Below are 12818 nucleotides of genomic sequence, written 5' to 3'. Positions count from 1 at the left end.
AAATGAGATCCTGGCTCCAGATTTACACTACAACTTTAGCTTCAGTGCACAGAGAATCCACTTGCTATAAACTGATTTTTTAATACGTCATCGGTTCAAAATTACATAGCCAAAACCAAAAGGTACTAGGTAGAATAATAAAAGCAAATAGACTATTTCAAAACAAATGCAACATGTCTTCCAAAAATTCAACAGCTCAATATTTTAAAGGCAATTAAAGGCCAAATAGGTGGCTTGCATGGGATCTTAATATCTTTTCTTTAACGTTATAGAATCGTGATTTAACAGAATCTTGACCAATTAACATACAAACGCCAGTGACCCTTCCATCATTCATTTAAATTAGGGCTCCGGGTTAATCATTCAAAATGAACAAGGTTAGTCACATTTGCTGACAAATTATGGCCATTGGAATTGTTTTTTAATCTCATGTTTATCTAAATGAATTGAACAACTTAACAGCATATGATGGTTTATTCACTATTTATTAAACAGAAGGGCAGTGGTCAAAAAATGCTGTTTCTAGTTACATCAGTAAGTAATGAAAACTAAGCAATAAGCTAATCATCAAGTGTTTTGCTTGCTGCAGGCATTTGTTGGCAGGTGTCCTGACTTTATCCAGTATTTGTCAATTAGTCTTTTGACTGCAAAACAACAAATATTTCCTCCATTTTTCACAAAAGGTGCTGCACTCTGGATTCAAACTACCTCAGCAATAGACACTCTCAGAATAGCATACTTTGCCATCGTATTATAAGTCTAAGCAAATTCCAAGTCAGCTTTTCTTTACTAAGATCTATAAAACAACCAGTCAGCTTTCAACTTGCTCATTTATAAAAAAAACAATTATCTATATAGCTGATGCACTGGGTGGTGAATGTACCTACCTGTTAACTTGATATGTCCTCCTTCATCAAGTAAAATGCTGAAATTAAAATTCACATTCTCCAATACATGTACACAAGTTTGAATGAATGCTAAAAAATTCAGCACATTCATAATTTTATTTGTAAATACTCATGAGCTATTGCTCTTAAAAATGCATATCAATCTACATTAATTTTACTTCACAACATTTGCAGTGTAAAATTTAAAATATATATATTTCAAACTATCTTAAAAACTCTGAAAATGTTACTGAATACATAATTCAAGAAGTTATCAGCAATGTAATTATGCCATTTAAGAGAATTATTAAACATACATGTTTACTGTTTAAATATGCACAAAGTATATAATGAAAAATATACAATATAAATCCAGAAGAAAATAAATTTTGGATTTACTTTTCTGGCTTTAGATCCCTGTACACTATTCCCAAGCTGTGTAGGTGATCCAAAGCAAGGGCCAATTCTGCGAGGTAGAACTTGACATCTTCCTCAGTAAACATGACCTAAATGAGGAACTATATTGTTTTATCAGTTTCTATGATGTCAGTACATTAAACTACACAGACAGCAGATATATTTATTAACGTAAGAGTAATGCTGTTTCTACAAAGAGTGGATTTGAAGAAAAATTGAAGCAAATGCAATTTATTAGTGGCATGCCAAGCACTAAAGTTCTATCACCAAAACACACTCCACCAATTGAGGGAGGATTATGGAAAGGGGAGTACAAACGAGGCAAAATAACATGATTACATGAAAAATATATCTGAGATCTTACCTCTTTGGATAAGCGTGTAAATACATCCCCTCCCCTGAGGAAATCCAAAATTAGATAAAGTTTCCCTTCAGTCTGAAAGGCTGAAGTAAAAATTGGTAAAATGAGTGACAAGGTTGATACTAGTGTACAACATTATTGGTATCCATATTATATTAGCAACAGATTCAAAACTAAGCTTAAATGTGTATTACATGAACACGATGAGCACCAAGAAGATTCTATGCACTGCGAAAAATTTCTACATCACAAAAGGATTGGAAAATGTGTGAATTGGGAGCCTCCGATACATGTAACATATAAAGCCAAACTGTGGGTTCATTAGAGGAGCTCACTACCATGGAGAGAACAGATCTCTACACAAAGAAAAATATAAGTTGTATATTAGATTCTGAGTGATTAACAAAGAGTGCATTTTGATCCCGACTTATACCATCTTTAGTAGAGTGGTATCAATCACATGATTTCAACTGATCAGAAAGAAAGAACGAACCAACAACCTCAGGGCGTCCCAAAATGCTTTACAGCCATTGAAGTACATTTGAAGTATAGTCATCAACTGTTGTAATGTAAGGAAACGGGGCAGACTATTTGTGCACAGCATGGCCCTACAAACAGCAATGAGATAAATGACTAGATAATTAGTGATGTTGGTTGCAGGATAAATGCTACCCAGAACATCGGCAGAACTCCTTTCTCTTCTTCGAATAGTGTTGTGGGACGGCACCTCTGACAGTGTAGCACTCCCTCAGTACTGCACTGAAATGTCAGCCTAGATTATGTGCTCAAGTGTTTGGAGTAGGGCTTGAACCCATGACCTTCCAACTCGGAAGCGAGAGTGCTACCACTGAGCCAAGGCAGACATCTTGCGACATCAAAAAATTGGCACACAGTCCAAAATGTTGAGTCTCCAAGAGCTCGGTTTCTATTCAGTATAATTCCTTCAGACTGCTAATTGTGAAGCATGATGTGCTCTCAGCAGACCATGAGTCAGTCTATGCATCCATTCAGGTCACAATGTCATTCAGCACACATGCCCAGAGCTCCACTCTGAGCTGCTACGTTTTACTGTTGTAAAAAGCAGACACGAGCAATTGGTCTCAAATTATAAAAGCATGTGCAAAGTTTAAAAAGCAATCCAAAAATGTGGCTTTGCACGAAGTTGGTGAGATTTCAAGCAAGTGCAAAACAGCTTTCTGGTGGGTTTTAGCCCATGTGAGCATCAGATCAGGATCCAACACCTAAGTTGTTGTAATGAAATCGGTTTGTCTTGATTCTGTATTCGTTTTGCACTCATGTATATTACCCTCCCCCACGGTGTATAGTTTCACTTCCTCTTTCCCGACTAACCTGGAAGGTTCCAGGTCTTGGCTCTGCCCCTGACTTCTCTTACATAAAGATCCCAGGATCTGTATGAGTCATTCCTGTGAACCAGTCGGCGTGTTGAGATGTTAGCTCTGATTTTAGTGATTAAAAACCAACTTGTTTAAGTCTATAACTTCTAGATGGATCGACTCCTAAAACCAGAGCGTCTGGACTTGGATCCACATTCTGCTGAAGCATCAAATCAATTTGGACACTGGCTCAAATGCTTCCAACTCTTCGCGGGGGCCTCATCCGCTAGCGAGGTAGATAAACTGAGTCTACGGACTACTCGCGTAAGTCATCGGATTTATTCGTTCATCCGGGACGCCACCTCTTACACGGAGGCCATCACTATCCTGAAGGCCCAATACCAGAGGCTGGTAAACGAAGTGTACGCCAGACATCTGCTGGCCACACGCAGGCAGCGACCAGAGGAATCAATGGACGATTTCTTACAGGGCCTAAAGGACCTGGTCCGGGACTGTAACTGCAAGGCCGTGACGGCCAACGCGTACTCTGACGAATTGGTCCGCGATTCCTTCATCACGGGCCTCAAATCGAATTATATCCGGCAGAGACTGCTGGAGAAGGAGGCCCTGGACTTAAAAAAGGCAGTGGCCACTGCGCGATGGCTGGACGTGGCCCAGAGAAACTCTGACTCTTATTCTTCCGGCCATGCGGCCCTCACCGCCTCGTGCGCGCCGAGGGGGCCGCTATCTTGGAATCAGCCATCTTCCCGATCCAGGTCTCAGACCAGCTCTACGCCGCCGGAGTCCCCACACAGAAGTTCACCCAGGAGTCCTACTACAGCGTCAATGTCTCGAGGCCCGAAACGCTACTTCTGCGGCCAGGCCAAGCACCCCAGACAACGATGCCCAGCGAAGGACGCTACATGCTTCAAATGTAAGAAAAAGGGGCATTTTAGCAAAGTCTGCAGGGGGAATCCGATTTCCAACTCCGTCACCGCCTCGTGCGTGCCGCCATCTTGGGACCCGCCATCTTTTCCCGACTCAACGGCCGCCCAGTACCCAACAGTGGCTTCGATCACGGTGGATCAATCCAGGCCACACCCGTTGACAAAATCCATGATGGACATACAGGTAAACAGGAATTTAACGAAATGTTTAATTGACTGTGGGAGTACCGAGAGTTTTATCCACCCTAGCCTGGTACGGCGGCACTCATTAACGGTAACCCCTACACGAAGCAGAATTGCTATGGCTGCTAAGCCCCACACTTCGGACATTTTGGGCTACTGTGTGGTAACACTGACTGTAAAAGGCACGGACTACAAGGATTTTAAACTCCTCGTGATGCCAGAACTCTGTGTTAATGTAATCTTGGGCCTGGACTTCCAGTGCCACCACGAAAGTGTCACGCTAGCATATGGCGGGTCCCAGCCGCCACTCACAGTCTGTGGCCTATCAACCTTAAAAATCAGCCCGCCCTCTTTATTCGCTAATCTCGCTCCGAACTGTAGGCCCATAGCTGTCTGGAAGACAGACACTTTATCAAGGCGGAAGTGGACAGACTCCTGCGGGAAGGCATTATTGAATGCAGTACCAGCCCGTGGCGTGCCCAAGTAGTCATAGTTAAAAATAGCGAAAAGAAACGGATGGTAATTGACTACAGCCAGACTGTTAATATTTATACCCAGCTGGACGCCTACCCTTTACCCCGCATATCAGAAATGGTCAACCAGATTGCGCAATACCGAGTCTTCTCGACTATCGACCTCAAATCCGCGTATCACCAGCTCCCCATTAGAACGGAGGACCGCCCATACACCGCCTTCGAGGCGAACGGGCGCCTCTACCATTTTCTCAGAGTGCCCTTTGGGGTAACAAATGGGGTCTCGGTCTTCCAACGTGAGATGGACCGCATGGTTGATGAGAATAAACTACAAGCTACCTACCCCTATCTGGACAATGTCACTATCTGCAGGCACAACCAGCAAGACCACGATCTAAATCTTGCGAGATTTTTAAAAACTGCCCTAAAGCTGAATCTAACCTACAACGAAGACAAATGTGTCTTCAACACAACCCGTCTCTGTATCCTCAGCTGTGTGGTGGAAGATGGGGTAATTGGACCGGACCCTGACCGATTACGCCCCCTAAAAGGAACTGCCCCTGCCACACAATCCCAAAGCTTTAAAAAGGTGCCTGGGATTTTTTTTGTATTATGCCCAATGGGTGCCCAATTACTCTGATAAGGCCCGACCCCTCATTAAATCAATGTCCTTCCCACTATCAGCTGAAGCTCGGGAGGCTTTCACCAGTATGAAACAGGACATTGAAAGGGCTGCAGTGTGTGCAGTGGACGAATGCATTCCCTTTCAAGTCGAAAGCGATGCGTCAGACTTTGCCTCAGCTGCGACCCTCAATCAGGCTGGGAGACCTGTGGCCTTCTTCTCACGAACCCTTCAGGGACCTGAAATCAGGCACTCTTCTGTCGAGGAGGCGGCACAGGCTATAGTGGAGGCAGTGCGGCACAGGAGACACTACCTAGCCGGCAAACGTTTCACCCTGCTCACCGACCAGCGGTCGGTGGCTTTCATGTTTAATAACAAAGGGGGAAAATCAAGAATGACAAAATACTCAGGTGGAGGATCGAACGATCCACGTTCGACTATGATATTATGTACAGGCCGGGAGCCCTTAATGAACCCCCAGACGCCCTATCGCAGGGAACGTGTGCCAGCATTCATACGGACAAATTACAGGGTCTCCACAACGACCTCTGCCACCCAGGGGTCACCCGACTATACCATTTTATGAAGTCCCGCAATCTGCCCCACTCCATCGAGGAGGTCAGGGCAATGACCAGAGCCTGCCGCATCTGTGCGGAATGCAAGCCTCGTTTCTACAGGCCTGACCATGCACACCTTATCAAAGCCACATGGCCATTCGAGCGCCTAAGTCTGGACTTCAAGGGACCCCTTCCCTCTGCCGACCGTAACGTATACTTCCTCAATATCATTGATGAATATTCCCGCTTCCCCTTCGCCATTCCCTGCCCAGACATGACCAGTGCCACGGTCATCAATCTCTGTAATCTATTCTGCATGTTTGGCATGCCGAACTACATACACAGCGATAGGGGGACGTCATTCATGAGTGACGAGCTGCGCCAGTTCTTGCTCTCGAAGGGGATAGCCACTAGCAGAACCACTAGCTACAACCCCCGGGGTAATGGGCAAATGGAAAGGGAGAATGCTACTGTTTGGAAGGCTGTCACGTTAGCCTTAAAGTCAAAAGGCCTTCCGACATCCCGCTGGCAGGAAGTCCTCCCAGACGTGCTCCACTCCATAAGGTCTCTGTTATGTACTGCCACTAACGCTACCCCTCACGAAAAGATGTTAGTTTTCCCCCGGAAATCCACCTCGGGCATATCTCTACCCGCATGGCTGACGTCTCCGGGGACAGTACTATTGCGAAAGCACGTGAGAGGCCATAAAATGGACCCCCTTGTGGAAAAGGTACAGCTCCTCCATGCAAACCCTCAGTACGCCTATATCGGATACTCTGACGGGCGAGAGGACACTGTTTCCATAAAAGACCTCGCTCCCTCGGGGAGCGGAGAGAATGATGGGAGACTACCCGATGAAGACCTACACTACAAAGAGACAGGACGCCCAGAGGTATCAATACCCAACTTTAACCTGGAGGACACTGCAGATAACCTGGAAGACACTGCGGAGGCCCGGACAGCGGAGGAACCAGAATCCACTCCCCTAGAGGCACCCCAACCGGCTTTGCGTTGATCCCTGAGAACTGCAAAACCTCCCGACAGACTCACTTATACCAACTTTTAAGAAACATCACCCCGATGGACTAAATCTACAGAAGGGGTGAATGTAATGAAATCTGTTTGTCTTGATTCTGTATTCGTTTTGCACTCATGTATATTACCCTCCCCCACGGTGTATAGTTTCACTCCCTCTTTCCCGACTAACATGGAAGGTTCCCGGTCTTGGCTCTTGGCTCCGCCCCTGACTTCTCTTACATAAAGATCCCAGGATCTGTATGAGTCATTCCTGTGAACCAGTTGGTGTGTTGAGATGTTAGCTCTGATCTAAGTGAATAAAAGCCAACTTGTTTAAGTCTATAACTTCTAGTTTTGTGGTTATTGAAGGTCCATCAGTTGTATTAATACTTCTGTACTGAAACGCACCCAAAACCATCGCGCATCAAACTGCATGCAGGTGATTTATAAAATATTTTGTTAACTATTCAGGGAAAAATTAAGACGATTGCACCTTATTTCCAGTAGTTCATTATGTATCATTATCACACAAGTGGAATGGCAGAAGACCATGCTGAATAGAATTTTATTGCATGCCATACTTAGCATGAAATTAGGCTTGAAAAGTTCAGTTAAATTGAGGAAAATGTTACAATTTCAGCTGAAGAGCTTCTAATGAGAAACAGCTTTGCTTCCCATGAAGAAAACACTATGCTATTCTCATTGGACCCCCTTTTTAAAAATTACAATCAAGCATAACCGCTACGTAGTAACACTTTAAACCATTATTACAGACAATTAAGACATGGGAGTCCAGAATATCTGCAATTTTTCAGTTTTAATTTCATGCTCGATTTCACTTCAGTTGTGCAAATGACAGTTTTTAAGAATACTGAAAGCAACAAGCGAAAAATAAAAACTACTGCAATTGCATCGGATTTGACAGAATCTACTTCAGAGAAAAATCAAAAAACATTCAGGTAGCCCAGTGACACATTTATGAGGTTTATCCAAAGCAAGCTCCTTAGCTCCGCTTGGTCGGGAGCAGGAGTATTGGGTACAGGTCATTTGCAAAACCTCAATTGGGGGAATGGTGCTCTGGGGAGGGGGAAAAGAAATGCAAAAGACAGGAAGAAATTAATCTCAAGATTTTTTTAAATTTAAAAACAAAATGCCAATAAAAAAGGAAAAACTACAAATCTACAATAAAAGCAGAAAATGCTGGAAATACACAGCATCTCTAAATAGAAAAGGCTGATAAGGTGTCTAGTGTTCCCTTCATCAGAACTATTCTAATGAAGGTTACATGCGCCAAAACATGCCTCTGCTCAACAACTTGTATTTATATAGCACCTTTAACATAGTAAAACATCTCAAGGCGCTTCACAGGAGCGTTATCAGACAAAATTTGACACCGAGCCACGTGAGGAGCTATTAGGGCATAAAAAGAGGTAGGTTTTAAGAAGCGTCTTAAAGGAGGAAAGAGAGATAGAGAGGCGGAGAGGTTTAGGGAGGGAATTCCAGACTGCGGGTCTTGGCAGCTGAAGGCACGGCCATCAATGGTGGAGTGATTAAAATCGGGGATGCTCAAGAGGCCAGAGTTGGAGGAGCACAGATATCTTGGAGGGTTGTAAGGCTGGGGGAGATTACAGAGATAGGGAGGGGTGAGGTCTTAAAAACAAGGATGAGAATTTTAAAACCGAGGCGTTGCTTAACCGGGAGCCAATGTAGGTCAGCGAGTACAAGGGTGCTGGATGAACGGGACGTGATGCGAGTCAGGATGTGGACAGCAGAGCTTTGGATGACCTCAAGTATCCAGTGGGTAAAATGTGGGAGCTCGGCCAGGAGTGCGCTGGAATAGTCAAGTCTAGAGGTAACAAAGGTATGGATGAGAGTTTCAGCAGATGAGCTGAGACGGGGCCGAGTCGGGCGATGTTACTGAGGTGGAAACAGGCGGTCTTTGGTGATGGCGCGGATGCGGTCGGAGGCTCATCGCGGGTTCATATATGACACCAAGGTTGCGAACAGTCTGGTTCTGTCTCAGACAGTTGCAAGGGAGAGGGATGGGGTCGGAGGCTAGGGAAGAGAGATTATGGCAGGGACCGAAGACAATGGCTTTGGCCTTCCCAATATTTAGTTGGAGGAAATCCCTGCTTGTCTAATACTGGATGTCAGAGAAGCGATGCAACAATTTAGAGACAGTGGAGGAGTCAAGATGGGTGGTGGTGAAGTAGAGCTAGGTGTCGTCAACGTACATGTGGAAACTGAAGCTTTGTTTTCGGACACTGTTGCAGCATACAGATGAGAAATAGGAGGGTGCCAAGGATAGAGCCTTGTGGGACACCAGAGATTTTTTTTTTAAATTCGTTTATGGGGATGTGGCGTCGCTGGCAAGGTCAGCATTTATTGCCCATCCCTAATTGCCCTCGAGAAGGTGGTGAGCCGCCTTCTTGAACTGCTGCAGTCCGTGTGGTGAAGGTACTCCCACAGTGCTGTTCGGTAGGGAGTTCCAGGATTTTGACCAAGCAACAATGAAGAAACGGCGATATACTTCCAAGTCAGGATGGTGTGTGATTGGAGGGGAACTTGGACGTGGTGATGTTCCCATGCGCCTGCTGCCCTTGTCCTTCTAGGTGGAAGAGGTCGCAGGTTTGGGAGGTGCTGCCGAAGAAGCCTTGGCGAGTTGCTGCAGTGCATCTTGTAGATGGTACACACTGCAGCCACGGTATGCCGGTGGTGGAGGGAGTGAATGTTTAAGGCGATGGATGGGGTGCCAATGAAGCGGGTTGCTTTGTCCTGGATGGTGTCGAGCTTCTTGAATGTTGTTGGAGCTGCACTCATCCAGGCAAGTGGGGAGTATTCCATCACACTCTTTACTTGCGCCTTGTCGATGGTGGAAAGGATTTGGGGAGTCAGGAGGTGAGACACTCGCTGCAGAATACCTAGCCTCTGACCTGCTCTTGTTGCCACAGTATTTATGTGGCTGGTCCAGTTAAGTTTCTGGTCAATTGTGACCCCCCAGGATGTTGATGGTGGGGGATTCAGCGATGGTAATGCCATTGAATGTCAAGGGGCAGTGGTTAGACTCTCGCTTGTTGGAGATAGTCATTGCCTGGCACTTCTGTGGCGCGAATGTTACCTGCCACTTATCAGCCCAAGCCTGAACGTCGTCCGGGTCTTGCTGCATGCGGGCATGAACTACTTTATTATCTGAGGAGTTGTGAATAGCACTGAACACTGTGCAGTCATCAGTGAACATCCCCATTTCTGACCTTATGTTGGAGGGAAGATCATTGATGAAGCAGCTGAAGATGTTTGGGCTGAGGACACTGCCCTGAGGAACTCCTGCAGCGATGTCCTGGGGCTGTGATGATTGACCTTCAACCACCACAACCATATTCCTTTGCGCTAGGTATGACTCCAGCCAGTGGAGCATTTTCCCCCGATTCCCATTGACTTCAGTTTTACTCGGGCTCCTTGATGCCACACTCGGTCAAATGCTGCCTTGATGTCAAGGGCAGTCACTCTCACCTCACCTCTGGAATTCAGCTCCTTTGTCCATGTTTGGACCAAGGCTATAATGAGGTCGGGAGCCGAGTGCTCTTGGCAGAACCCAAACTGGGCATCAGTGAACAGGTTATTGGTGAGCAAGTGCCGGTTGATAGCACTGTCGATGACACCTTCCATCACTTTGCTGATGATTGAGAGTAGACTGATAGGGTGGTAATTGGCCGGGTTGGATTTGTCCTGCTTTTTGTGGACAGGACATACCTGGGCAGTTTTCCACATTGTCGGATAGATGCCAGTGTTGTAGCTGTACTGGAACAGCTTAGCTAGAGGCGCGGCTAGTTCTGGAGCACAAGTCTTTAGCACGACAGCCGGGATGTTGTCGGGGCCCATAGCCTTTACTGTATCCAGTGCACTCAGCCATTTCCTGATATCACGTGGGGTGAATCGAATTGGCTGAAGACTGGTTTCTGTGATGGTGGGGACCTCAGGAATAGGCCGATATCGATCATCCACTCGGTACTTCTGGCTGAAGATGGTTACAAACGCTTCAGCCTTGTCTTTTGCACTCACGTGCTGGGCTTCACCATCATTGAGGATGAGGATATTCATGGAGCCTCCTCCTCCAGTTAGTTGTTTAATGGTCCACCACCATTCACGGCTGGATGTGGCAGGACTGCAGAGCTTTGATCTGATCCTTTGATTGTGGGATCGCTTAGCCCTGCCTATAGCATGCTGCTTCCACTTTTTAGCATGTATGTAGTCCTGTGTTGAAGCTTCCCCAAGTTGGCATCTCATTTTTAGGCACACCTGGTGCTGCTCCTGGCATGCTCTTCTACACTCCTTATTCAACAGGGTTGGTCCCCTGGCTTGATGGTAATGGTAGAGTGAGGGATATGCCAGGCCATGAGGTTACAGATTGTGGTGGAATACAATTCTGCTGCTGCTGATTGCCCACAATGCCTCATGGATGCCCAGGTTTGAGCTGCTAGATCTGTTCTGAATCTACCCCATTTAGCACGGTGGTAGTGCCACACAACACGATGGAGGGTGTCCTCAGTGTGAAGACAGGACTTCGTCTCCACAATGACTGTGCGGTGGTCACTGCTGCCAATACTGTCATGGACAGATGCATCTGCGACAGGGAGATTGGTGAGGACGAGGTCAAGTAGGTTTTTCCCTTTGTGTTGGTTCTCTCGCCACCTGTCGCAGGCCCAGACTGGCAGTTATGTTCTTCAGGACTCGGCCAGCTCGGAAAGTAGTGGTGCTACCGAGCCACTCTTGGTGATGGACATTGAAGTCCCCCACCCAGAGTACATTCTGTGCCCTTGCTACTCTCAGTGCTTCTTCCAAGTGGTGTTCAACATGGAGGAGTACGGATTCATCAGCTGAGGGAGGGCAGTAGGTGGTAATCAGCAGGAGGTTTCCTTGCCCAAGCTTGACCTGAAGCCATGAGACTTCATGGGGTCCGGAGTCAATGTTGAGGACTCCCAGGGCCACTCCCTCCCGACTGTATACCACTGTGCCGTCACCCCTGGTGGGTCTGTCCTGCTGGTGGGACAGGACAGGACCCAGGGATGGTGATGGAGGAGTTTGGGACATTGACTGAAAGGTATGATTCTGTGAGTATGACTGTGTCAGGCTGTTGCTTGACTAGTCTGTGGGACAGCTCTCCCAATTTTGGCACAAGTCCCCAGATGTTGGTGAGGAGGACTTTGCAGGGTTGACTGGGCTGGGTGTGCCGTTGCCGTGTCTGTAGCCGAGGTCGATGGCGGGTGGCCCGTCCGGTTTCATTGTGTTACAGTAGTCAGTTGCTTCGTAAATTTTTTAAAAAAAATTACATTCAAAAGCTTTTAAAATGTGCCTAGTGTCCTTGCGCTAAAAGAATCCGCTTAATTTTTGGAGCCTCCTCGAAGGCCTAGCGCAAAAGATTGCGGAAACTTGATTTGCACTGAACGTAATGAGCTTTAAAATGCCGCGATCTTCTGTGGTTATGTCGATTTCGGGCGAATTGTGCCGAAAAAACCAGCGCAACCGAGCGGAAACTCTACCCCACTAACTTTAATTATTATACTCAAAGGCTGCACACACAATACTTTTTGCTCCACCTACAATGAAGCTGCAAAGTATTTTGACCAAGTAAAGACAGAATATTTTGCATTATCAAAGCCTAATGAAGAAACTTACTTAAATAATTAACCAAACACAATTTTCCACATATGAAACAACTACAGGGTACTTGCTCCTTTCTCTGCTGTCAAATATAACTGGTTCAAAACCATCAATTCTAATTTTTTACATCTACATAGTCAACGACTATGATTCATAGAAAACTAGCGTTCCTACCCACATATTTAACCCAAATATCTAAGGAAAATTCACTCCATTATCTTAACTCTAATCTTTAGGTTATACCAGATAGCACTGTACTATGTGCGAGAAGATTATGTCGAGGGCGAAGATGTACTTGGGGACAAAATAAAGATGACATCCTCATCTTACTTGACAAAAGGGTTTCGACCCGAAACGTTGAC

The 12818-nt window shown here is 45.8% G+C and overlaps 1 protein-coding gene across 5 annotated transcripts in view; it reads right to left on the bottom strand.

The window, feature by feature from the left end:
- The window catches only part of LOC147124943 (ribosomal protein S6 kinase alpha-6), a 141391-nt gene that overhangs the window by 46135 nt on the left and 82438 nt on the right, over positions 1 to 12818 (bottom strand). For 4 of the 5 annotated variants that reach the window (XM_085995169.1, XM_085995153.1, XM_085995145.1 and 1 more), the window contains 3 exons: positions 1669 to 1748; positions 1287 to 1393; positions 888 to 925 (listed from right to left, as the gene is read on the bottom strand). In XM_085995169.1, coding sequence (XP_085851295.1) covers positions 888 to 925; positions 1287 to 1393; positions 1669 to 1748 — 225 coding nt within the window. Of the gene's footprint in view, positions 1 to 887; positions 926 to 1286; positions 1406 to 1668; positions 1749 to 12818 lie in introns of those variants that run through there. The other variant, XM_085995179.1, reaches the window with a different exon arrangement.

Source organism: Somniosus microcephalus, chromosome 1, assembly GCF_052327205.1.
Source record: "Somniosus microcephalus isolate GS21.2 chromosome 1, FLI_Smic_1.0, whole genome shotgun sequence".
NCBI classification, from domain to species: Eukaryota; Metazoa; Chordata; class Chondrichthyes; order Squaliformes; family Somniosidae; genus Somniosus; species Somniosus microcephalus.
Note: the sequence above shows the minus strand (reverse complement) of the source record. Positions and strands in the feature narration are given on the sequence as shown.